The sequence below is a fragment of the Triturus cristatus genome, chromosome 12 (assembly GCF_964204655.1).
Source record: "Triturus cristatus chromosome 12, aTriCri1.1, whole genome shotgun sequence".
Taxonomy (NCBI): domain Eukaryota; kingdom Metazoa; phylum Chordata; class Amphibia; order Caudata; family Salamandridae; genus Triturus; species Triturus cristatus.
In genome coordinates, this window is record NC_140595.1 from 515,014,696 (window position 1) to 515,039,729 (window position 25,034).

Sequence of the window (25,034 nt, forward strand, 5' to 3'; positions counted from 1 at the left end):
ACCCTATGGCCAGACAGGCCCAACTTTCACAGGACTGGGCAGACGAACTGGGGGATGCCAGTGGTCTGGACATCTCCCCGGACGCTGGTTTCATCTCTCCTCCGACTGTGGCCTCGGAGGAAGGTGCAGCTTTCTCAGTGGTGCTGCGCAAGGCGGCCGAAGCCCTTGGGCTCGAGTTGCCTGCTGTGGCCGTGAGGACTAACATCCTCACAGAGGTGCTTCAACCGTCCGCAAACTCCACAGAGCCTCTGCTGCAGTTCAATGAGGCCCTCATAAACGTTCTGCAGGGCACTTGGTCCAAGCCCTCCACAGTTCCTCCTGTGGATCGGAACGTGGCCTGGCGCCAACGCCCTGCTCTGGGCGACCCCAGTTTCCTGTCCCAACACCCCACTCCGAGAGTCTGATTATCCAGGCCTCAACTTCCCAATCCTCCTTCCCGTCCGCTCCTCCGGATCGGGAACCCAAGAGGTTGGAGCTGTTCGGAAAGAAGCTGTTGTCTTCCCTGAGTTTGGGCCTGCGGTCTTTGAGCACCGCTTGCCTCTTGGACCGTTTCTCCCACTCTCTGTGGGATGCGATAGAGGACGTGCTGCCCCTGTGCCTGGAGGAGGCCCGGACACGACTCACCCAGGCGCTTGCTGACGGGTGAGATGCAGCACGACATGTCATACGGTGTGGACTAGACACCACGGACTCGCTGGGTAGGGCGATTTCCACCACGGTGGCGCTCCGGCGCCACCCCTGGCTGCGGTCTACGTCTTTCTCGGGGGATGTCCAGAGTACCCTTATGGATATGCCCTTTGATGGCACTCGCCTTTTTGGTGAGAAGGCAGATAGTGCGCTGGCTCGTTTCAAGGACTCCCGGGCTATGGCCAAGTCCTTGGGCCTCCCAGCCCTGCGGCCGCAAACTTCCGCCTTTCGTGGCCAAGGAAGGGGCGCCTCCTCTCGTCCGCCTAGCCACCGGCCGCAGAACCAACCTGGTCGCGGACGTGGATTCCGCTGAGGCGGTACTGGAGGACAATGTGCCAGTCAGTCAACATCCACTCCGGCAGCATCCGCCTCAAAGCCTTCCTAGTCCGAGCTTTCAGGCCCATTCCACGCCAGTGGGCGGCAGAGTTCGCCATCACCTGCTCCACTGGCGATCCATCACATCGGACAGGTGGGTGCTGCAAATCGTACGAAGGGGCTACTCCCTCCCCTTCGAGATGACACCTCCAGCCATGCCACCGCAGTGCCACCGTATGTCGGGGATCACTTCAATCTTCTGCGGGAGGAAGTTACGGCCCTCTTGGCCAAAGAGGCCGTCAAGCGCGTTCCATGTCCAGAAGTAGGTCGTGGTTGCTATTCCCACTACTTTCTGGTTCCTATGAAGGCCAAAGGGGGCCTACGCCCTATCTTGGACCTCAGGAGCGTCAACGCCTTCCTCCGGAAGGAACGGTTCAAGATGCTCACTTTAGCTCAGGTTCTGGCTGCCCTCGACCCTGGAGACTGGATGGTAGCGTTGGATTTGCCGGACGCCTATTTTCACATCCCCGTCCTGCCAGCCCACCGGCGTTGCCTGCGGTTCACGGTGGGTCAGGAGCCTTTCAGTTCACCGTGCTCCCCTTCGGCCTCACCAGTGCCCCTCGGGTGTTCACAAAAGTGATGGCGGTGGTTGCAGCTCACCTGCGCATATCAGGGGTTCCAGTCTTCCCCTATCTCGACGACTGGCTGTTGAAGGCGGGCTCGCCCCAGCAAGTCGTCTCCCACCTCCAGACTACAGCCGACCACCTGCATTCGCTGGGGTTCTCCATCAATGTGCCGAAGTCACACCTGAGTCCCTGCCAGAAGCTCCTCTTTATCGGAGCGGTTCTAGATTCAGCGCAGTTCCGGGCCTATCCTCCGGAACAGCGGGTCCGGGATATTCAGGCTCTGATTCCCATCTTTCGGCCTCTATCCTGGGTTTCGGTCAGGTTGGTGCTGCGGCTTCTGGGGCTGATGGCCTCCTGCATCCTGTTGGTGCATTACGCCAGGTGGCGAATGCGGACTCTGCAGCGGGACCTGAAGTTTCAGTGGGCCCAGCATCGAGGCAACCTGTCCGACCATGTCTTGATCTCGGAGGGCACTGCGAAACAGTTGCAGTGGTGGCTCACGGACCGTGATTGGGTCAGCGGCAGATGCCTCTCCCTACCCCAACCAGAGCACGTAGTAGTGACGGATGCGTCCCTCCTGGAATGGGGGGGCCATATGGGAGAGGCGGAGATCAGAGGCCTCTGGTCTCCGGCGGAGTCTCAACTCCATATCAACTTGTTGGAGCTGAGAGCGATCCGGCTTGCACTGAAAGCCTTCCTTCCCTCTGTCCGGGGAAGTGTTGTGCATGTTTTCTCGGACAACACCACCGCCGTGTGGTATTGCAACAAACAATGCGGGGTGGGGTCGTGGTCCCTTTGTCAGAAGGCTCTGCGCCTCTGGACATGGCTGGAACACCAGGGCATCATCCTGGTGGTTCAACATCTGGCGGGCTCACTGAACGCCAGAGCAGACTAACTCAGCCACTGGTGCATGATGGATCACGAATGGCGTCTGAACTCTGACGTGGCGCAAGGTCTCTTTCTGCAGTGGGGAGAGCCTTGGTTAGATCTATTCGCCACCGAAGAGAACGCACAATGTCAGCAGTTCTGTGCGTTGGAATTTCCAAGGCGGCACTCGCTCGGAGACGCTTTCGTCGCAAGTGGAGTTGCGGTCTGTTGTACGCCTTTCCGCCATCACCACTTCTGCCCAGAGTGCTGAAGAAGATCAGGCGCGACCGGGCCCAAGTCATCTTAGTGGCTCCGGATTGGGCACGAAGGTACTGGTATCCCGAGCTACTCAGTATGTCAATCGATCCTCCGGTACGACTGCCTCTTCAGGAGGACCCTCTGTCGCAGCAGCAGGGGACGGTCCTCCACCCAAACCTGTCCAGTCTCCACCGCCATGCGTGGAGATTGAGTGGCGACAGTTGATGCCATTTGACTTGCCTCCTGAAGTCTGTGATGTGATTCTGGCAGCCAGGCGTCCCTCCACTAAAACGGTATATGCCTGTAGGTGGAACAAATTTGTGGCATGGTGCACAGCAAAGGCTGTGGATCCCCTTTCCGCCCCTCTTTCTGAGGTTCTTCTCTTACTTCTTTCTTTGGCCCAGCAGGGCTCTGCTCTGGGCACTCTTAAAGGTTATCTTTCAGCTATCTCTGCTTTCTTACGGCTTCCTGATCAGCCTTCTCTTTTCAAACCCCCTGTTGTTTCTCGATTCCTTAAGGGCATTACTCACATGTTTCCTCCTGTCCCTTTCGTAATGCCTCAGTGGGATTTGAATCTGGTATTGACATATCTGATGTGCGCTCCCTTTGAGCCACTTCATAATTGTCCTCTTCGTCTGTTGACGCTTAAGACTGATTTCCTGGTAGCTATCACCTCTGCTAGAAGGGTGAGTGAGCTCCAGGCTCTCTTCTAAGCCTCCTTTCCTTTCTATCCATCCGGACAAGGTTGTCCTCCGGACTTGCCCTTCCTTTCTTCCTAAAGTGGTGACCCCCTTTCACATCAGGCAATCTGTCACATTGCCCACCTTCTTTCCGCATCCTTCGAAAGAGGAAGAGAGGCTCCACCGTCTGGACCCCAAACGTGCGCTGTCCTTTTATTTGGACCGCACCAAACAGTTCCGGGTGGACAACCAACTTTTTGTTGGATACGTAGGCGCTAAGAAGGGGGAGGGCTGTACACAAGCGGACCATCTCACGGTGGGTCGTATTGTGTATAAAGGTTTGTTACTCCTTGGCGAAAAAGGACCCTCCTGTTGGGCTGAGAGCCCATTCCACCCGGGCCACAGCGGCGACTACTGCCCTGGGATGGGGAGTTCCCTTGCAGGACATCTGTCAGGCGGCGACGTGGGCCTCACTGCACACGTTTACCAAGCACTATTGCCTGGACAGCCAAGTCCGGAGAGATGGCTTCTTTGGCCGTTCTCTTCTCCAGGACTTTCTGGTGTGATCTTGGTTCGCAGACCCACCACCGGGGTTGGTATTGCTGGGGTATCTATTCTAAGGTGAGGAATCTAACTAACGTGTTTCTTTCAGATGAACAAGTTACTTACCTTCGGTAACGATGTATCTGTAAGAAACATTAGTTAGATTCCTCACCGACCCATCCATCCTCCCCGTTCTGCGAACCGACATCTAGGGTTAAGGCTATCCTTTTCAGGGCCCTAGACTTTTTTTGGCACCAGTGTCGGTCTCTTGCATGGCTCTGCGTTCCTGGCGCGGAAAGCTATGTGCAAGAACTGACGGCAGCGCGCGAGGGCGGCGTCTAAGTACTCCGACGTCATTCCGGCGCACGACGCCAACGACGGACGCGGAGCCGCAGACGACACCTAGCGACGCACAAGGGGTATTGCTACAAAAATCTTTCCGGATCCAGCCTGACGCCTGGGGATATTCGAAGGTGAGGAATCTAACTAATGTTTCTTACAGATGCATCATTACCGAAGTTAAGTAACTTGTTCTTCTATCCCTTTCTCCAACCACCTCCTTATGTTCCACTTGTTTGGCAGGCTGTTGAGAAGGTGGAGGACTGGGAGTGGTCTGAGGACCCTCTCGCAGCACAATGCGAGTTAGACCCGGACTGGAATGAGGATCCGGGGGATGCAGGTGACCAGGATTATACTCCTGAACCTGGCTCACTGTCTCCTTCTACCGTGGCTACGGAGCAGGGTGGTTCATTCTCTATGGTGTTGCGTACGGCAGCCAAGGCTCTCCACCTCGAGCTTCCTACCGTGGCCATCAGGACTAACGTCCTGACAGAAGTGCTTTGGCCGGCATCATCTTCTACGGAGCCGCTGCTGCTCTTTAATGATGCACTCTTGGACGTTCTTTTGGGCACCTGGTCCAGGCCCAAGACAGGGGCTCCTGTGGGTAAGAACGTGGCCCGATGCCATTGCACGGCCCCATGGACCCCGTTTTCCTCTCCTAACACCCTACCCCTGAAAGCTTTGTTGGCCAGGGCTCTGCGTCCCTGAGCGCATTCCCTTCGGCACCACCGGACAGGGAATCCAAGAAACTGGAGCACTTTGGGAAGAAGATTTTTTCATCCGCCAGTTCAGGACTGCGGGCTGTGAACACCGCATGTCTCTTGTGCCGTTATTCCCACTCTGTGTGGGATACGGTTGCCAAGTGCTGCCTCAGTGTTCGGTGGAGGCTGACAGTACTCTTCCAGGCTATTGCTGAGGGAGAATTCGCAGCCAAGTTCACGACCCGTTGTGGGCTTGACACTGCTGACTCGCTGGGCAGGGCGATATCCACGACAGTGGTGCTACGCTGCCTCGCCTGGCTGAGTACTGGCTTTTCTGGGTATGTCCAGAACACATTGATGGACATGCCCTTTGATGGCACTCGCCTGTTTGGCGATAAGGCGGATTGCGGGTTGGAACGTTTTAAGAACTCGCGGGCTACAGCCAAGTCAATAGGCCTTTCGGCCACATGCACTCTCTGCTTTTCTCTCCTTTCGTGGTCAAGGAAGGGGTGCCCAAGCAGCAACAGTCTCAGCGCAGCCGCGGATGTGGGACCTGGGGCCAGCATGCAGGTCAGTCCACCACTCCCACTGCTACCCCTGCCTCCGAACCTTCCTAGTCCGGTGTATCAGGCCCACCCAACGCCAGTGGTTTGCCATCACCTCCACCACTGGCGCACATTCACATCGGACAGGTGGGTTCTGCAAATTGTCTGAAGGGGTTACTTCCTCCCCTTCGAGATGACCCTCCAGCCATGCCACCTCAGTATCACCGCATGTCGGGGGATCGATTGGCACTTCTCCAGCAGGAAGTTACGGCCTTCTTGGCCAAGGGGGCCATCAAGCGTGTTCCGATGCCAGAAGTAGGTCGTGGTTGTTACTCCCACTACTTCTTGGTTCCAAAGAAGGACAAAGTCCTGAGTCCCATCTTAGACCTTCGGAACGTCAATTGCTTCCTCCGGAAGGAGAAGTTAAAGATGCTCACACTTGCTCAGGTCTTGTCTGCCCTCGACCCGCAAGACTGGATGGTAGCGTTGGACCTGCAGGACGCGTATTTTCATATCCCTGTCCTGCCGGCCCACCGGCGTTACCTGCGATTCACGGTAGGGCAGGAGCATTTTCAGTTCACCGTGCTCCCTTTTGGCCTTACCAGCGCCCCTCTGGTGTTCACCAAAGTGATGGCGGTGGTCGCAGCTCATCTGCGCAGATCAGGGGTTTCAGTCTTCACCCAAGGGTTTCAGCCTCCCCCTATCTCGACGACTGGTTGTTGAAGGCGGGTTCGCCCCAAACAGTCCTCTCCCACCTCTAGACTACGGCTGACCTCCTGCATTTGCTGAGGTTCTCCATCAACGTGCCGAAGTCGCACCTGATTCACTCTCAGAAGCTCTTCTTCATCGGAGCGGTTCTGGACACGGCGCAGTTTTCGGGTTTATCTTCCTGAACAGCGAGTCCGGGACATTCGGTCTATGATTCCGATCTTTCAGCCCTGGTCCTGGGTTTCGGTCTGGATGATCTTGAGGCTGCTTGGCCTCATAGCCTCCTGCATTCTGCTCACCAATCAATCAGTACATTTGTAGAACGCACAACTCACCCGTGAGGGTCTCAAGGCGCTAGAGGGGGTGGGGGGGCAGTGGTGCTGCTACTGTTCGAACAGCCAGGTCTTGAAGTCTCCTGAAGGTCAGCTGGTCCTGGGTCTGTCGCATGCGGATGGGGAGGGTGTTCCAGGTCTTAGCGGCGAGGTGGGAGAATGATCTGCCACCGGCGGTCGCTCGTTGGATGCGGGGGACGGTGGCGAGGTCAGCGGAACAAAGTTGGTGGTTCGAGGTGTAGAAGGTGAGTCGTTCGTTGAGGTACGCGGGTCCGGTGTTGTGGAGTTCCTTGTGAGCGTGGGTGAGGAGCTTGAAGTTAATCCTCTTGTTGACTGGGAGAAAGTGCAGGTCTTTCAAGTGGGTTGTGATGTGGCTGTGGCGGGGGATGTCGAGGATGAGGCGTGCAGAGGTGTTCTGTATGCATGTAGTCATTTCTGGAGTTTGGTTGAGGTTCCCGTGTAGAGCGTGTACCGTAGTCCAGCCTGCTGCTGACGAGGGCCTGGGTGACCGTCCTTCTGGTTCCGATGGGGATCCATCTGTAGATCTTGCGGAGCATGCGGAGGGTGTTGAAGCAGGAGGAGGAGACGAAGTTTACTTGCTGGGTCATTGACAACGCTCAGTCCAGGATAACCTCCAGATTGCTTGCGTGGTCAGTGGGCATCGGTGCAGCTCCCAGTGCGGCCAGCCACCGTGAGTCGTCCCAGGCGGAGGGGGTGGATCCGATGATGAGGACCTCCGTCTTGTCTGAGTTCAGTTTCAGGTGGCTGTTCATTATCCAATCGGCAATGGCCTTCATTCCTTCGTGGAGGTTGAATTTGGCGGTGGTGGGGTCCTTGGTGAGGGAGAGGATAAGCTGGGTGTCGTTGGCGTATGAGGTGATGCGGAGGTCTTGTGATCGGACGATGTTGGCGAGCGGTACCATGTAGACGTTGAAGAGTGTCGGGCTGAGGGGCAATCCTTGGGGTGCGCCGCAGATGATCTTGGTGTCTTTAGAACGAAATGGGGGGAGGCGGACACTCTGGGTTCTGCCGGTGAGGAAGGAGGTGGTCCAGTCCAGGGCTTTGTCGCGGATCCCTGCGTTGTGGAGGCGTGTGCGAAGGATGTGGTGGCAGACGGTGTGGAAGGCGGCCGAAAGTTCCAGGAGGATGAGGGCCGCGGTTTCTCCGTTGTCCAGCATGGCCCTGATGTTGGTGGCGGCGATGAGGGCTGTTTCGGTGCTGTGGTTGCTGTGGAATCCGGATTGGGATGGGTCCAGGATGTTCTCTTCGAGGAAGGAGGTCAGTTGCTTGTTGACAATCTTCTCGATGATTTTCGCCGGGAACGGGAGTAGGGAGATGGGCCGGAGGTCCTTGGGGTCCGCCTTGGGTTTCTTGAGTAAGGCGTTGATCTCGGCGTGCTTCCAGCTCTCCGGGAAGGTGGCAGTCTCGAAGGAGCTGTTCATGACCTTGCGGAGGTGGGGTGCGATGGTGGAACTTGCTTTGTTGAAGAAGTGGTGCGGGCAGGGGTCAGATGGTGAGCCGGAGTTGATGGTGTTCATGATTTTGATGGTGTCATCGTTGACATGGGTCCAGGAAGGCAGGAGGTTGATGTGGCTGGGGTCGGTGAGTCTGAGGTGTTAGTGTCTGTCGGGGAGGCCTGGTTGTTGAAGCTGTCGTGGATGTCTGCGATCTTGCGGTGGAAGAAGATGGCTAAGGAGTCGCAGAGGTCTCGCGATGGCGGGATGTCGTTGGAGTTGGAGCTCGGGTTGGAGAGTTCCTTCACGATGTTGAAGAGCTCTTTGCTGTTGTGTGCATTGTTGTCTGCTCTTTTTGAAGGAGGACCTTTTGGCTGTTCAGATGAGTTGGTGGTGTCTGCGGATGGCACTCTTGTAGCCTGCATTGCAGTTCGGTGTCTGTTCATGGTGCCACTTCTTCTCGAGCCTACGGCAGGCCTGCATAGATGCCTGAAGGTCGGCGGTAAACCAGATGGCTTTTCTGTCTGAGGGATTCTTGATCGGGACGAGAGTGTTGGCGCGGTCGATCCATTGCCTGAGGTTGCGGGCGGTGGTGTCGGTGGTGTCAGTTGGTGGGTTTCGGGCGAGGTTGGTGTGTAGCTGGTCTTCGGTGACTTTGCTCCAGCTGCGGCGGGGGGCCCGTTCTGTGCGGTGGTGCGGGGTGGGCTTCTGAAAGGTGAGGTGGACGCAGCGGTGGTCGGTCCAGTGGAGTTCGGTGGTGTGGCTGAAGGTGACGTGGCTGCTGGCGGAGAAGATGAGGTAGAGCGTGTGTCCGGCGGAGTGGGTGGGAGTCGTGACGAGCTGTTTGAGTCCGAGGTTGGCGAGGTTGTCGAGCAGGGTGTTGGAGTTGCTGTCGTTGGTGTTCTCGAGGTAGAAGTTCAACGATGCCAGGTGGCATATGCGGGCTCTGCAGTGGGACCTGAAGTTCCAGTGGGCACAGCATCAGGGGAACCTGTCCGACTACGTCCAGATCTCGGAGGGCACTGCACAACAATTGCAATGGTGGCTCACGAATCAGCATTGGGTCAGCGGCAGATCCCTCTCCCTTCCCCAGCCGAAGCACACAGTGGTGACAGATGCGTCCCTCCTGGGATGGGGTGGCCACATGGGAGAGGTGGAGATCAGAGGCCTCTGGTCTCCGGCGGAGTCCCGGCTCCGTATCAATCTTCTGGAGCTTCGGGCGATCCTTCTTGCACTGAAGGCATTCCTTCCCTCTGTCAAGGGGAGGGTGGTGCAGGTGTTCACGGACAACACCACCACAATGTGGTATTGCAACAAACAAGGTGGGGTGGGGTCGTGGACCCTATGTCAGTAGGCTCTGCGTCTCTGGACATGGCTGGAACGTCAAGGCATTTCCTTTACGGTTCGACACCTGGCAGGTTCTTTGAACGCCAGGGCGGGCGAAGTCTGACGCCGTTGCTTGATGGATCACGAATGGCGTCGTCATTCAGAAGTGGCACAAGGTCTCTTTAAACAGTGGGGAGAACCTTGGTTAGATCTATTCACCACCGAAGAGAACTCGCAATATCAGCAGTTCTGCGCATTGGGGTTTCCAAGGCGGAGACGCTTTTCGTCGCGAGTGGAGTTGGTCTGTTGTCCGCCTTTCCGCATATATCATTCTTACCCAGAGTGCTGAAGAAGATCAGACGCGACTGGGCCCAAGTTATTCTTGTGGCACCGGACTGGACTCGAAGAGTTTGGTATCCCGAGCTACTCATTATGAGCATGGATCCTCTGATCCTACTGCCTCTTCGGGAGGATCTTCTGTCGCAGCAACAGGGGACGGTCCTCCACCGGAACCTATCCAGTCTCCACCTCTTTGCTTGGAGATTGAGCGGCGACAGTTGATTCCGTTTGACTTTCCTCCTGAAGTCTGTGATGTCATTCTGGCAGCCAGGCGTCCCTCCACTAAATCAGTATACGCCTGTAGGTAAAACAAATTTGTGGCATGGTGCACAGCAAAGGCTGTGGATCCCCTTTCTGTCCCTCTTTCAGAGGTCCTTTTGTTCCTTCTTTCTCTGGCCCAGCAAGGCTCTGCTCTGGGCACTATTAAGGGCTACCTTTCTGCAATATCAGCTTTTCTCAGGCTTCCCAATCAGTCCTCTCTTTTCAAGTCCCCTGTTAATTGATTTCTCAAAGGCATTACTCACCTTGTCGCTCCTTTTCCTTTTGTGATGCCTCACTGGGACTTGAACGTGGTTCTCACATACTTAATATGCGCTCCCTTTGAGCCTCTTCATAACTGTCCTTTGCGGTTATTTACTTGGAAAACTGTCTTCCTGGTGGCCATCATCTCAGGCGTGTGAGTGAGCTCCAGGCTCTTTCCTGTAAACCTCCTCTCGTGGCAGTTCATCCGGACAAGGTTGTGCTTCGACCACGTCCCTCCTTTCTACCGAAAGTAGTCACTGACTTTCATCTTGGGTAAAGTGTCACTCTGCCCACTTTCTTTCTGCCTCTGCACCCTTCCAGAGAGGAAGAGAGGCTCCACCGTCTGGACCCAAAACGTGCGCTTTCATTTTACCTCAACTGCACACAATAGTTCCGGGTGAATGACCAGCTCTTTGTGGGCGCCAAGAAAGGCCGGGCTGTACACAAGGGAAATATCTCCCGCTAGGTTTTTCTGTGTATTCAAGCCTGTTACTCTTTGGCTAAATAGGAACCTCCGGTATGGTGGCGCGCCCATTCGACCAGGGCGACAGCGGCTTCTACAGCTTTGGGACGCGGTGTCAAGACATCTGTCAGGGCGGCCACATGGGCCTCCCTGCACACTTTTACTAAGACAGTCACCTTGCAAGACATTTGCCAGGCAGCAACGTGGGCCTCGCTGCACACGTTTGCCAAACACTATTGCCTGCACAGCCAAGTCCGCAGAGACTGCTTCTTTTGCCGTTCGGTTCTGCGTGACTTTCTGGTGTAATCATTGTTCGCAGACTCACCACCGGGGTTGATATTGCTTGGGTATCTATTCTAAGATGAGGAATCTATCACTAACATTTCTCTTTTAGATGCACAAGTTACTTACTTGTGTAACGATATATCTGTAAGAGATATGAGTGATGGATTCCTTACCGCCCCACCCATCCTCCCTGTTCTACGAACTGATTTCTAGGGTTAAGGTCATCCCTCTACATCAAGTCCTTGGAGACACTTAGAATGCAGATAGAACAGTCCAGTCCTTTCCCTACCCGAGACAAAAGCAGCAACTGCAGGCCAACCCAACCCAGAAAAGCACACAGCAAAGTGGTAGTCTCTCTTCACAGCTCTTCCTCCGGGCAGGTTCCTTAGTCCAGCAGTAATCTAAAGTTCTGGGGCCTGGGCCCTAATATTTGTACCACATTTTCCTTTGAAGTTGGTACAGAGTTCCTCTGGCAGACATAAACCAGTTCAGCCTGGCTCAGGCCAGGGTCCCCATAGGAGCTGGAGACTGCTTTGTGAGAGGCAGCCACAGTACATTCAGGTGCAAGCCACAACTCCTCCCACTACTTTAAAAGCAGCCAAGTCTATTCAGCCTGGCTATGAGTTACCCAGGAAAGGCAGAACACCCTCAACCCTCCTGGTGTCTGCTAATGTGAATGCACATCCCCTGCTCCTGTCACTCTAAACCCAGACAGGGAATGCACAAAAGGCAGAGGCACACAGGATGGTTAGACAAGAAAATAACTTACTAAAAGTGGTATTTTCAAACGCATAATATAAAAATCATCTTTACTGAAAGATGTTTTTTTAAATCCTGAGTTCAGGCATACTAAACTCCATTTTTCTATCAGCTCAATGACAAACCTGACCTCGCGTTGAGAATCTCGCCGGGATGTTTATTTTCCACGCTCGCGATCGGCAACTTGATGTTGCTGATCGCGAACAAGGAAAAAGTCTCGCCGGGATGTCATTTTGCTTGCTCGCGGGCCCTAGTTTAGTTTCAATGCACCAGCGGTCAGTATCTTGCATGGCTCTGTGTTCCTGGCGCGGAAAGTAGTGTACAGAACTGACGTCAGCGAGCGTTTGCGCGTCTAAGTTGCTCCAGCGACGTCATCTCTGCGACTACGACTCCAGCGACGTTCGCAGAGCCGTACGACGACGCCTACCGACATGCAGGGGTACTGCTGACGAAAAACTTTCCGGATCCAGTCTGATGGCTGGGGATATTTGAAGGTAAGGAATCTATCACGAACTAATATTTCTTTCAGATATATGGTTACACAAGTAAGTTACTTGTGCTTTTATTCTGCAGCTGAGGGCAGTCTTGACCCAAATTGCTACTCTCCTGGAGTCCCCCTCCCGGTCCGGTAAGCCTCCCTATTGTTGCTCATTATGCAAAGGTCATAGCATCTATCTGTGCACTCTTGAGGGGTCTTCTAGTTGGTTGTCATTGTAGACCTTCGTCAAACATTACCTTAAGGTTTATGATGTGAGGACTAATAACACATGAAAGGGCTGCGCTTCAACATCTTCTATTTTTGTTAAATAGTTGTATCCACCCATTTCTTCTCTATGGTGATGCTATCAGTCTTTCTGAAACTTGAAATCTGGAGTGAAGACCCATCCATAATTCGAAAAAAGCAAGTTATTTACCATTGGTATCTTTATTTCTGGTGTGTAATTGGTATTCCACTAGATCCTACATAACCTTTCCACCATCACACTTGTGTTAACTGCAGAAGGGTACACTTCCTGTAATAATGTTCAGTACTTTTTGCCTCTGGAGTGAGGAATAATAGGCACTGCTAATGTCCATGGCACGAGCTGTGCACATAAGCATTGGATTGTCTCCATTACTTCCAATGATTTGGGCAACTCCGCACTGCTGAACGTCTTCTAGATTGTCTGACACCTGAGGAAACCTATTATATGATCTGGAATGATATTTTAATATAAGGTATGCATCAGAAAGAATCCTACCTAATTAGGTGATGTAATGCTAGGTGAATTTTTTTAAATACCTAGATCGCATTGTACATGTACCAAGTATAATAAAGAGTAGGCATTTTTGTGTATGAGGCTTTATGTAAACGTGCTATATTGTTGGAGAATAATCAACACTACCCATTTCCTTAGAAATAGGCATTATAGATGTTGCTTATGCTGTGTTAACTAGGAAATAATGAAAGCTTGTTATTATGCAATAAGTGTGCAAGATGATAATGATACAGAAAGCACAACTGAACAGCAGATTGTGTATATGTATAAGTAAGGTATTCTGAACTCTTAATTTCCTAACTTGGCACGGACAATGTGAAGATGCATTACTTTCCTCTATGTAAAAGTATAACTTGCATTTTGCACAAGATGTACTCGTCTGAAATTTGAGCAAGTGTGCACTATTGATCATTATTAAATAAACTATTCTAGGGTGTTGCTTCGAGTACGAATGCTGTATTATCTAAAGCAAGAAGTCATTGGCAACCATTACCAAAAAGTATTTGATGGAGCTGATTGCAGGTATAATTTTCTTGCTACTCACATTTTATTGTGCAATACTGTCTAATATGCTTTTTAGGTTGTTATATATTGTTTTTCAATGTGATTTTATTTGTAGGGCTAAATGAATCTTGAAATGACTTTGTATCAAAGTTACTGTGCCTTTGAAAATATATAGACTTCATACCATTGTATGGTGAATGACCGACGTATGCTAAGTATGTTTGCAGATTGTAAATCTGTGCATGATAGAAGGCTAAATGTGTATTTACAGATAAAGTTGTAAGCACAGCGCAGAGGAAAGTACCAACCATGACACAGCACTGTAAAAGCAATGGGAATAAATTGCATTAAAAAATGTATACATTTTATAAACTAAATAGTTGAGCTGATGCTAGGACAGTGACTAGAACGTTCACTTTAAGTGTCTTGCTTAATTGAGAGGTTCAATTGGCATTTTAAAGGTTGTTTTCAAATAATGGCACCTTATTAAGGTGACCTTTTTCAGGCGGTAGATGCACTCAGAATTGCGCCTGTGTGCTTAGTGATGAGTGCAAAGACTTTAGAGGTTACTTCCCTTAGACATTTTCAAATTATAACCTAAAAGTTTTAGCCAGTCCACACATTTGTATACATATGCCACATATATTGGTCTCTTGCTTTAAAAATATTTAACAAATTGAATTTCAGGATTGTTGCAAACATCCTTTTACAGTGGGAGAGTTTGCGAACAATTCAGCTCAGTCCCACTCCAAGTGTTTAAGAGGTTTTCAACGCTCCATCAAGGAACAAACTCACAGTCTACAATATGAATGTTGTTTTGAATCTCATTTAACCCTCCGTAAGTGGTTTGATTTTCAGCCACCAATAAGTTGAAAACATTGGTGCATATTATTTTGGCATTATATTTATCCTAAAGGCATATTATACTTTTATTAATTAGCAAACGTCTATTTCTACAGTAGTTCCCAAATGTTCAATCTTTTATTGCAGTGTACTCACCCATCACCACCACAACACAACCGTTAGAGAAAATCCTTTCTTAGGAAAATGTCAAGATGCAAGGGGAAAGATTCTTTTATGTGCTGAGATTGTTGTCTTTTTTTTCAGTGTGATACACAGTGCGCTGACATCACAGTGATTTAAAGTGACACTAGTGAGTGCCTTAGCACGGACTAATTTCACTTTGATCAGAGTTAAGCGGGCTGAAGGGCAGGTGAGGTGCATCTCAGATCCCCGAGCAATGATCTAAACAGGAGAAGTACCTCGGAGAAGCAGTATCACTCTATAATGAATCTTTGCTTGGGAATCACCACAGAACTATGATTCCCAGAGAGGGGAATGTGCCACTAGACACCAGGGTGGGTAGGAGTGGCACCCAAGAAAGAGTAAATGTTCTCTGTTTAACACAAAATGTAATATCTTTCTGCCCCTCATGAGCTGGGATTGGGGCCAGTTTGCCCAAATTTCCAAACCCATGTACCCCTGTACACTCCAAACCCTACCCCCCCCCCCACACACACACACGACATTCCACACCTGGCCATAACCCACAATATCACTAAGAATTTGATTTTTTATTACAAAACAGAAGTGTTCCGACCCTGGCTTTGTGATGTGCCCCTGGTAGACACCAGGGATATAATTTCCAAAGAAAAACCGGTGGCCCTTCCGAGGGTCAGACTGGGCCCCCTGCACATAAATTGCCTTATGTTTTTGGTGTCTCACCCTGGGCCCTGAGAGGCAAAAAACCCAGTCAATTCCAGAGATATTTATTTTTAAAAAATTAAGACCCGACCAGTCTTGATATCTGGCCAAGCCACCAACCTTAAAGGCCTGTAAAGCTTAGAGCATCCCTATCCCCCATAGCATGCAGAGAAAATTTAAATTTTTTTGGGTGCAGTTTTGGCATATAGACAGGCAGAGAGGTGGTGACTCCCAGTTTCCTCTTGTGAGCCATGGTATCTGAAAGAGACACGTTAGTGATGGATTACTTACCTTAGAATATACCCAGGCGTCAGACTGGATCCGGAAAGTTTTTGTAGCAGTACCCCTGCGCGTCAGTAGGTGGCGTCATGTGGCTCCGCGTCCGTCGCTGGCTTAAGCGCCGAGATGACATCACGGAGACTACATAGGCGCCACCCATGCGCGCTGACGTCAGTTCTTTATTTTTCCACGCCAGCAAGCGCAGATCCGGATAGCGTACTTACCTTAGTCACTTTTTGACTACTCTTTTGTGACTTTTTGTCTCCCCTTTTTTCTCCTGGTGCATGTAGGGATGCCTGAATTTAAGTCTTGTGGGGCCTGCTGTCGCAATATGTCGGTGGCGGACCCCCACGATGTTTGCCTCTACTGCCTGGAGACCGACCACGACTCCGTCTTGCCAGGACTGTCGGGCCATGGCCCGAAGGCCTTGAGGGAGCGTCGCCGGAAGCTGCTTGAGGTCCGGCACTCGTCCCAACGCCGCTCCAGGGCAAGGGACCATTCCCGGGAACGCTTGCGGGCCGCAGTCATCGCTCCTCGGGCTCCAAGTCTTTGCCCTCAGATTCCGGTAAGCGACAACATAAAAAGAAGTCAAAGAAGCGTGTTCACTCTCCAACGTCGGTCCTCGGATGCGGACGAGGGGGACAGGGGTTCTGCCCCTGCGGCTCCATTGGAGCCTGGGAGTCCCGCGGCCTACACTCCTTACCCGTGTCCGTCGGCAACTCCCGAACAGGTGCAAGAATTTATTGCCACAATGGACCGCCTTTTTAGGCCTCGGACCTCCGCCGGCGCGCCTTCAGGCCCCGTGGTCCCCGTGTCCCCGGATCCAGCTTCAGCGCCACAGGATCCTACGCCGTTGGCTCCGTCCCCGGCGCAACGAGGTCCGGCGCTGCCGGCTCTGCCTCCGGTGCCGCAGTGGGTGCTGTTCGTTCCGCCCTTGCCGCGGTTCCAGGACCATTTCGTTCCTGCCTGGGATCCGCATTGGGAGACGGCGCCAGCCGGCGCTGTTCACGGTGCCGTATGTTCCGGCTCTGCCGTGGCGGCCTGTTCCTCCTGCAACGGAGGTGGAGGATGACTGGGAGGGGTCCGAGGACCCTCTTGCTCATCAGTGTGACTGCGAGCAGGTCTGGGTGGACAACTTGGAGGACGTCGGCGACCTCGATGTCTCTTCTGACCTGGGATTTGCCTCTCCCCCGCCTACAATGGAGAAGGGCCCTTCCTACACGATTGTGCTCCGTCGGGCTGCTGAGGTCCTCAACTTAGATCTTCCTACGGTGGCCCTCAAAACTAACCTCCTCACTGAGGTGCTCCAGACGGCGTCTACATAGTCGGAGCCAATGCTTCCCTTCAACGACGCCCTCACCGATGTCCTGTTGGGCACTTGGTCGTGGCCGGCCACGGGGGCACCTGTGGATAAGAATGTTGCCAGGCATCACTGCCTGGTGACCCCGCATTTCTGACCACTCATCCTACACCCGAGCGTCTGGTCATCCAGGCCTTGACGTCGCAGGGTGCCTTTCCCACGGCTCCGCCGGATAAGGACTCTAAGAAGCTGGAACAGTTTGGTAAGCGGTTGTTCTCTTCGGCCAGCTTGGGGCTGCGGTTGATGAACACGGCCTGCTTATTGGGCCTCTATTCCCACGCGGTGTGGGATACGGTTGCTCAGGTGTTGACTCAGTGTCCTGAGGAGGTCCATGCTGTGCTTTCCCAGGCGGTGGCTGAGGGTAAGGATGCAGCTAAGTTCGCTGTTCGGTGTGGTTTGGACACCGCTGACTCGTTAGGCAGGGCCATTTCTACGACTGCGGCGCCATGCGTGGTTGCGTTCTACTGGGTTCTCGCCCGACGTCCAGAGCTCGCTCATGGACATGCCTTTTGACGGCACTCGCCTATTTGGTGATAAGGCCGCCAGTGCGCTGGAGCATTTCAAGGACTCGCGGGCCACGGCCAAGTCCTTGGGTCTTTCCACAAAGCGCCCAGCCACTCCTGGGTTTCGTTCCTTTCGTGGCCAGGGCAGGGGCGTCCAGACACGTTCCTTCAGCAAGCCTGTGCAGAACCAGCCTCAGCGCGGCCGCGGCTTCCACAGGGGTGGCTCTGGGAATCAGCGTGGGGGCCAGTCCACCTCCGCCCCCGCTGCTTCTGCCTCCAAACCTTCCTAATCCGAGCTTTGGGGAGCACCCCATGCCAGTGAGTGGCAGGATTCGCCATCTCCTCCTCCACCAGCCATGCCACCTCGGTACCACCGCATGTCGGGGGAACACTTGGCGACTCTCCAGAAGGAAGTTGCAGCCCTCTTGGCCAAGGGGGCCATCAAGTGCGTCCCTGGGCCAGAAGTAGGGAGTGGTTGTTATTCCCACTACTTTCTGGTCCCCAAGAAGGACAAAGGGGGTCTGCGTCCCATCTTGGACCTCCGGAACGTCAACCGCTTCCTCCGGAAGAAGTTCAAAATGCTGACTCTGGCTCAGGTCTTGGCTGCCCTCGACCCTGGAGACTGAATGATAGCGTTGGACTTGCAGGACGCATATTTTCACATCCCCATCCTGCCGACCCACTGGCGTTACTTGTGGTTCACGGTAGGCCAGGAGCATTTTCAGTTTGCCGTTCTCCCCTTCGGCCTTACCAGCGCCCCTCGGGTGTACACGAAAGTGATGGCGGTGGTTGCAGCTCGCCTGCGCAGGTCATGGGTGTCAGTCTTTGCTTACCTCGACGACTGGTTGTTAAAGGCGGGCTCGCCCCAGGCAGTCGTCCACCACCTTCAGACTACGGCCGACCTGCATTTGCTGGGGTTCTCCATCAACGTGCCAAAGTCGCACCTGAGTCCCTCTCAGAAGCTTCCCTTCATCGGAGCGGTTCTGGATTCAACGCCGTTTCGGGTTTATCCTCCCGAGCAGCGAGTCCGGGATATTCAGGCTATAATTCCAATCTTTCATCCTCTGTCCCGGGTTTCAGTCCGGATGACCCTCCGGCTCCTGCGCCTGATGGCCTCCCGCATCCTGCTAGTGCCACATGCTAGATGGCATATGCGGGCTCTGCAGTGAGACCTGAAGTTCCAGTGGGCGCAGCATCAGGGAAACCTGTCTGATCATGTCCAGGTCTCGGAGGGCACTGCACAACAATTGCAGTGGTGTCTCACGAATCGCGATTGGGTCAGTGGTAGATCCCTCTCCCAATCAGAAAACACAGTTGTGGTGGACGCGTCCCTTCTGGGATGGGGCGGCCACATGGGAGAGGTGAGATCAGAGGACTCTGGTCTCCGGCAGAGTCCGGGTTCCACATCAACCATCTGGAGCTTCGGGCGATCCGGCTTGCACTGAAGGCATTCCTGCCCTCTGTCCGGGGAAGTCTGGTGCAGGTGTTCTCGGACAACACCACCGCCATGTGGTATTGCAACAAACAGGGCAGGGTGGAGTCCTGGACCCTATGTCGGGAGGCTCTGCGCCTCTGGACATGGCTGGAACATCAAGGCATTACCTTGGTGGTTCAACACCTGGCAAGTTCTCTGAACGCCAGGGTGGACGAACTCAGCCGCCGGTGCTTGTTGGGTCAAGAATGGCGTCTGAACTCGGACGTGGTGCAAGGTCTCTTTTAGCAGTAGGGAGAGCCTTGGTTAGATCTGTTCGCCACTGAAGAGAACATGCAATGTCATCAGTTCTGCCCGTTGGAATTTCCAAGGCGGCACTCGCTAGGCGACGCTTGTCGTCGCTAGTGGAGTTGCGGTCTGTTGTACGCCTTTCCGCCTATCCCATTTCTGCCCAGAGTGCTGAAGATGATTCGGCGCGACCGGGCCCAAGTCATCCTTATGGCTCTGGATTGGGCACGAAGATACTGGTATACCGAACTACTCAGCAACTTCTGTCGCAGTAGCAGGGAACAGTCCTCCACCCGAACCTGTCCAGCCTCCACCTCCATGCGTGGAGATTGAGCGGCGACAGTTGACAGCTTTGGATCTTCCTCCCAAGGTGTGTGATGTCATTCTGGCAGCCAGGCATCCCTGCACTATAACAGTATACGCCTGCAGGTGGAACAAGTTTGTGACATGGTGCACAGCTAAGGCTGTGGATCCCCTTTCTGCCCCTCTTTCCGAAGTTGTCCTGTTCCTTCTTTCTTTGGCCCAGCAGGTCTCTGCTCTTGGCACTATCAAAGGTTATCTTTCGGCCGTCTCAGCCTTTTTACAGTTTCCAGATCAGCCTTCTCTTTTTATCTTCCCGGTTGTTAACAGTTTCCTAAAAGGCATTACGCACACGTTTCCTCCCGTGCAGTTCATAATGCCTCAATGGGACTTAAAACTTGTCGTGAGATATCTGATGTGCGCTCCCTTCGAGCCCCTTCTTACCTGTCCTTTGCGTCTTCTCACTCTCAAGACGGCTTTCCTGGTAGCTATCACCTCTGTCAGAAGAGTGAGTGAGCTCCAGGCTCTATCTTCCAATCCTTTTTTCCTTTTGTTCATCCGAACAAGGTGGTTTTACGCACCCGTCCTTCTTTTTTGCCAAAGGTTGTCACGCTCTTCCACATCGGGCAGACCATCACTTTCCCCACCTTCTTTCCGCATCCTTCGAAAGAGGAAGAGAGGCTCCACCGTCTGGACCCAAAACGTGCTCTCTCGTTCTACCTGCAGCGCACAGGACAGTTCCGGTTGGATGACCAGTTCTTTGTTGGCTACGTGGGCGCCAAAAGTGGTCGGGCTGTCCACAAGCGGACCATCTCTCGGTGGGTCATTGTAAGAAACTGGCTCTATATATACTGCACCAAAGAGAGGTACAGTGTGTATAGAGTCCAGGAGTCTCCAGAGGTTTGGCAGAGATTAAAGTTAGATAGAACCATACTCTCTAAAGTGGTAGCTTGGTCGAGCAATAAGGCAGTATCAGAGGACAGTGTAAAGCATTTGATGTACACAGTCAGCAAATGGTCTCACACACTCAAGAACTGAACTCTAGGCCAATTGTTTTGTATAAAAAATATACTGTTTTATTTCTAGAATCAAGCAAGCCTGGTACAGGTAAGCATATAAATACTTTGCAGTAGTAATTGACTTGTTTGAACACAGTTCAGAATTGCAGTATAACTGGTACTGATTTTGATTACAGGTTTCAGAAAGCAGATTGCAACACATTGCAGGTATAGTACATTCAATTGAATGGGCGTTTTAAGTAAAATGCAGTTAATTACTTTTCAGATTACTTTTGCTAACTCAGGACTGGATCCTAGATTCAGCCTTGGGACTATTCCTGAAAACAGGTGAGTAAATGTGTTTTGATTAAGGGTATAATTTTTAAGGAATATTATTGTATTTCAAAAGTTCACACTTGGAACATTTTTCAGATAGAATCACCAATGTTATACTATGGGATGAAATTCACTTAGCAGGTAAGTTACTTTTGCGTTACTTTTGTAATCCAGTGCTGGACTCTTAGATTCAGCACTGGGACATCTACTTAAAACAGGTAAGTAATTACATGTTCGAGGCATATGAGCTGCTGCAGTCACATTATTGCATTAGATCGCCGCCTAGTGTTGGGTCCGGATGTTGCACGTTGTTGTCTTGGAAAAGTCTTCGAGATCTCACGAGATAGGTGACTCCTCCCCTGGACTACAGTGCGCATGGACAGCTCCTCCATCGTCAGATTGTTTTTTCTGCCATCGGGTTCGGATGTACTTCTGCGACGCCAACTTCGACTCCGAAGTTTTCAACTTTCTTCACGGCAAATCCAAGTATCTCGACGGGATTGCTCACCGGTCGATACCCTAGAACTTTACGAGACTTTATTTCTCATATTTCCATCGACGCAGGCCTCCGGGCCTATCGACGCCACTCGGGCCCATGGAAAGGACCCCCTTCAAAAAATGTCCCCAGTGTGGTGCTAAATACCCACACACGGCTCATCACCCGGTGTGCAACAGATGCCTATCTCCGGAGCATAGAGAAGAAGACTGCTCAGCCTGCGCACTCTTCCGTTCCAAAAAGACAATCAGGAACCGAAGGGCCCATCGACAAGCGATGCATCCGCAAGCAGCGGCACCGGACGATATCTTCGACGACCCCTCGGATGACGAGGACTCGGACGATCTACAGCTCGTCACAGTCGAAGAATTGGACTCAGATGACCCAATCCCATCGGGGCAGCACGTGAGTACCGATGCCCCTGTTCCAATCACCCCACATAAGGCTCTGGTCAAGACATCGCCACAAGGCCTTCGTCACGATCGAAATATCCCTTCGGAAGCCCCACCCTCGGGGCCCGGCTCCGAAGATAACCGAAAAGCCTTCCGGTAGTTCGGGACCGAGCAAACCGTATCTCCCTACACCCAAAATGCCTTCGGCGCCGAGAAAAACACATCCGGCTACGGCGCCGAAAGACTCGACCATTCCCAAAAACGTCGAGCCGAAGCTTCTCGAGTCGAAAAAGGTCGATCCCAAGAAAAATATCGACGCGAAAAAAACTAACGACTCCAAAAAGGTCACCGAGCCTAAAAAACAGATCGAACCCAAGAAAACGGTCGATCCGAAAAAAGACGTCGAAGTCAAGAAAGCTCCCGAACCGACCAAAAAGAAGGTTCCCGAGCCAGATAGGTCGAACCCGAAGCCTACAAACCCTTCGATTCCCAGCAAAAAACACCACAAATATTCGGTGCCGAAACCACCAAATACAGAGGAGGAGCTGTTTTTTCCGGATCCTGTCAATCCAAAACAGAAAAGAATCATCATAGACCCTAACACAGGTCATGTGGTGCTCCACAAGAGGAAAATTCATCCTGCATTACCCTCTCCTATTCCTCTAAAGAGGAAGGACATTGCTACCTCTCCTATTAGGCCTGTCACCCCTCCTCCTCTCTCTCTCCTATTCTACCTTATGTGCCATACAAACCCCCCATGCCTCCACAGCCTGTTGGGGACCCAGATGACGACACAGATCCACAGGACCCTTATGACGATCCTGATGACCCAAACCCCAACCGGGACACATGGGGAAACCCAAATTCACCAGATAACACACCTCTTCTGGACCCCACACCATACCCTTCAAAACCATCCCCTCCTGATGACACCATTGCTTTTAATCAGTTAGTGGACAGGGCTGCTAGTTTCCACGGGGTAGATATGCATGCTGACCCTCTGGAAGAGGATTTCTTGCTGGACACCTTCCCAACCACAGAAAGAAGTGCCCGCACTTTACCCATGCTCAAAGGAGTTTTAAAGCATGCACCAGAAATATTCAAAGACCCCATTAGGGCTAGGATACTCAACCCTAGACTGGAAAAGAAATATAGAGCAGCACCCTCCGACCCTACATACATCCAGGGTCAACTACAGCTAGACTCTTTAGTGGTTGCCAATGCACGAAAGAGGGCAAACTCACAAACCACTGGTGATGCTGCACCACCAGAAAAAGAGTCCAAACTACTGGAGGCCTCAGGGAAAAGGGTGGCTTCACAAGCAGCCAACACCTGGAGAATAGCTAACACACAAGCATTGTTAGCTAGATATGACAGAGCACACTATGACAAACTAGAGGAGCTACTACATCTCCCTGACCCATATAAACAACAGGCAACTGATCTTATCCAAGAAGGAAAGTTCATCACTAATGCCTCGATAAAGTGTGCTCTAGATGCAGCTGACACAGCCTCTAGAACAGTCAATACAAGCGTAATGTTAAGAAGACACGCCAGGCTTCGCATATCAGGTTTCAAACCTGAGGTGCAAACCACTATTCTTAATCAACCCCTTAACCACGATTTCCTGTTTGGGCCTGAAACAGATGTCCTACTAGACAAAATGAAAAAGGACACTGACACCGCTAAATCTATGGGTGCACTACAGTCTTACCAATCCAAACGTTCCTTTCGTAGATCCTCCTATAGAGGTACAGGGAGAGGGAATAACACACAAACCTCTCAAACTTTCCAAACTACCTCTCAAAACACATTTCAAAAAGGCAGAGGAGGATATAGAGGAAACAATACTAAAGGCAGAGGTAGAGGTAACAACAACAACCGTACCTCCACCACTCCCAAACAGTGACCTCCTACACTTGCCTCGAGACCACTTAACACCAGTCGGAGGCAGATTATCACAGTTCCTACCTGTCTGGGAATCCATCACAACAGACAGGTGGGTGAAGCAAATTATCCAGAGGAACATACCATACTATTGCAACAAGAGGTCTTAGCAATGCTACAAAAGCACGCTATAGAACCGGTTCCCCTGCAGCAACAAGGAAAAGGAGTTTACTCCCTCTATTTCCTAATCCCCAAAAAAGACTGCTCCCTCAGGCCCATTCTCGACCTTCGTAGCCTAAATCACTACATACACTCAGATCATTTCCACATGATCACACTTCAACAAGTACTACCACTACTACAGCAAGGCGATTTTCTCGCCACGCTAGATCTCAAAGACGCATACTTTCATATACCCATTCATCCCGCGCACAGGAAATACCTCCGATTCGTAGTGCAGGGACAGCACTACCAATTCAAAGTCCTACCCTTCGGGGAAACAACAGTACCGAGTGTGTTCACAAAATGCTTAGCAGTAGTGGCAGCACATCTACGGAGACAACATATTCATGTGTTTCCATATCTAGACGATTGGCTGATAAAGGCCAAATCACATCACCAATGTCTGCAGCACACTGTGACCACAATCCATCTATTACACAATCTGGGATTTTCCCTCAACTACCCCAAATCCCATCTACAACCCTCCCATATACAGCAGTATCTGGGAGCAACAATAGACTCCACAGTAGCAAAGGCTTACCCAGCTCCATCCAGGATACAGAACATTCAAGCAATGATCCAAAAATTCCAACCTCAGACTCTCTTGCCAGCAAGAGTGTTTATGCAACTCATAAGCATGATGGCATCTTGCATATTCATAGTCCCACATGCTCGGCTACAAATGCGTCCCATACAAGAATGCCTAGCAACACAAGGAACCAGGCTCAAGGGAAACTAAAGGACCTAGTGTTGGTAGACAGTCGTACCCATCGCTCTCTGCAGTGGTGGAACACACAAAACCTTTCAAAAGGGCGACTGTTCCAAGAGCCAGTTCCACAGGTAGTGTTGACAACAGACGCATCACTCACAGGGTGGGGAGCCCATCCACTTCAACATACAGTGCAAGGTCTATGGACACCGCACCAAAAGATACACCACATAAACTACCTAGAATTACTAGCAATATTTCAGGCAATGAAGGCCTTTCAAAAACACATAGCCAACAAGACTGTCCTAGTCCGGACGGACAATATGACAGCAATGTTCTACATACAGAAACAGGGGGGACACACTCTCTGCAGCTTTCACGCCTAGCGCAAAGCATATGGAGATGGGCCATTCCACAAAACATCCATCTTCTAGCAGAACATCTCCCAGGAGTGAACAACCAGATTGCAGACCTATTGAGCAGACACAGTCAACAGATCCACGAATGGGAACTTCACCCGGAAGTCCTACTCCCATTCTTCCAAGCATGGGGACACCCAGACATAGATCTGTTCGCCACAAAACAAAACGCAAAATGCCCATCCTTCGCCGCCAGG

General features: G+C 51.9%; 1 protein-coding gene across 7 annotated transcripts in view; it reads left to right on the forward strand.

Annotated features, from left to right (window-relative positions):
- CHD9 (chromodomain helicase DNA binding protein 9) overlaps positions 1-25,034 on the forward strand; it is a 1,905,864-nt gene that overhangs the window by 1,222,483 nt on the left and 658,347 nt on the right. For all 7 annotated transcript variants that reach the window (XM_085637757.1, XM_085637759.1, XM_085637761.1 and 4 more), the window contains one exon: positions 13,441-13,530. In XM_085637757.1, the coding sequence (XP_085493883.1) occupies positions 13,441-13,530 (90 nt within the window). The remainder of the gene's footprint in view (positions 1-13,440; positions 13,531-25,034) is intronic.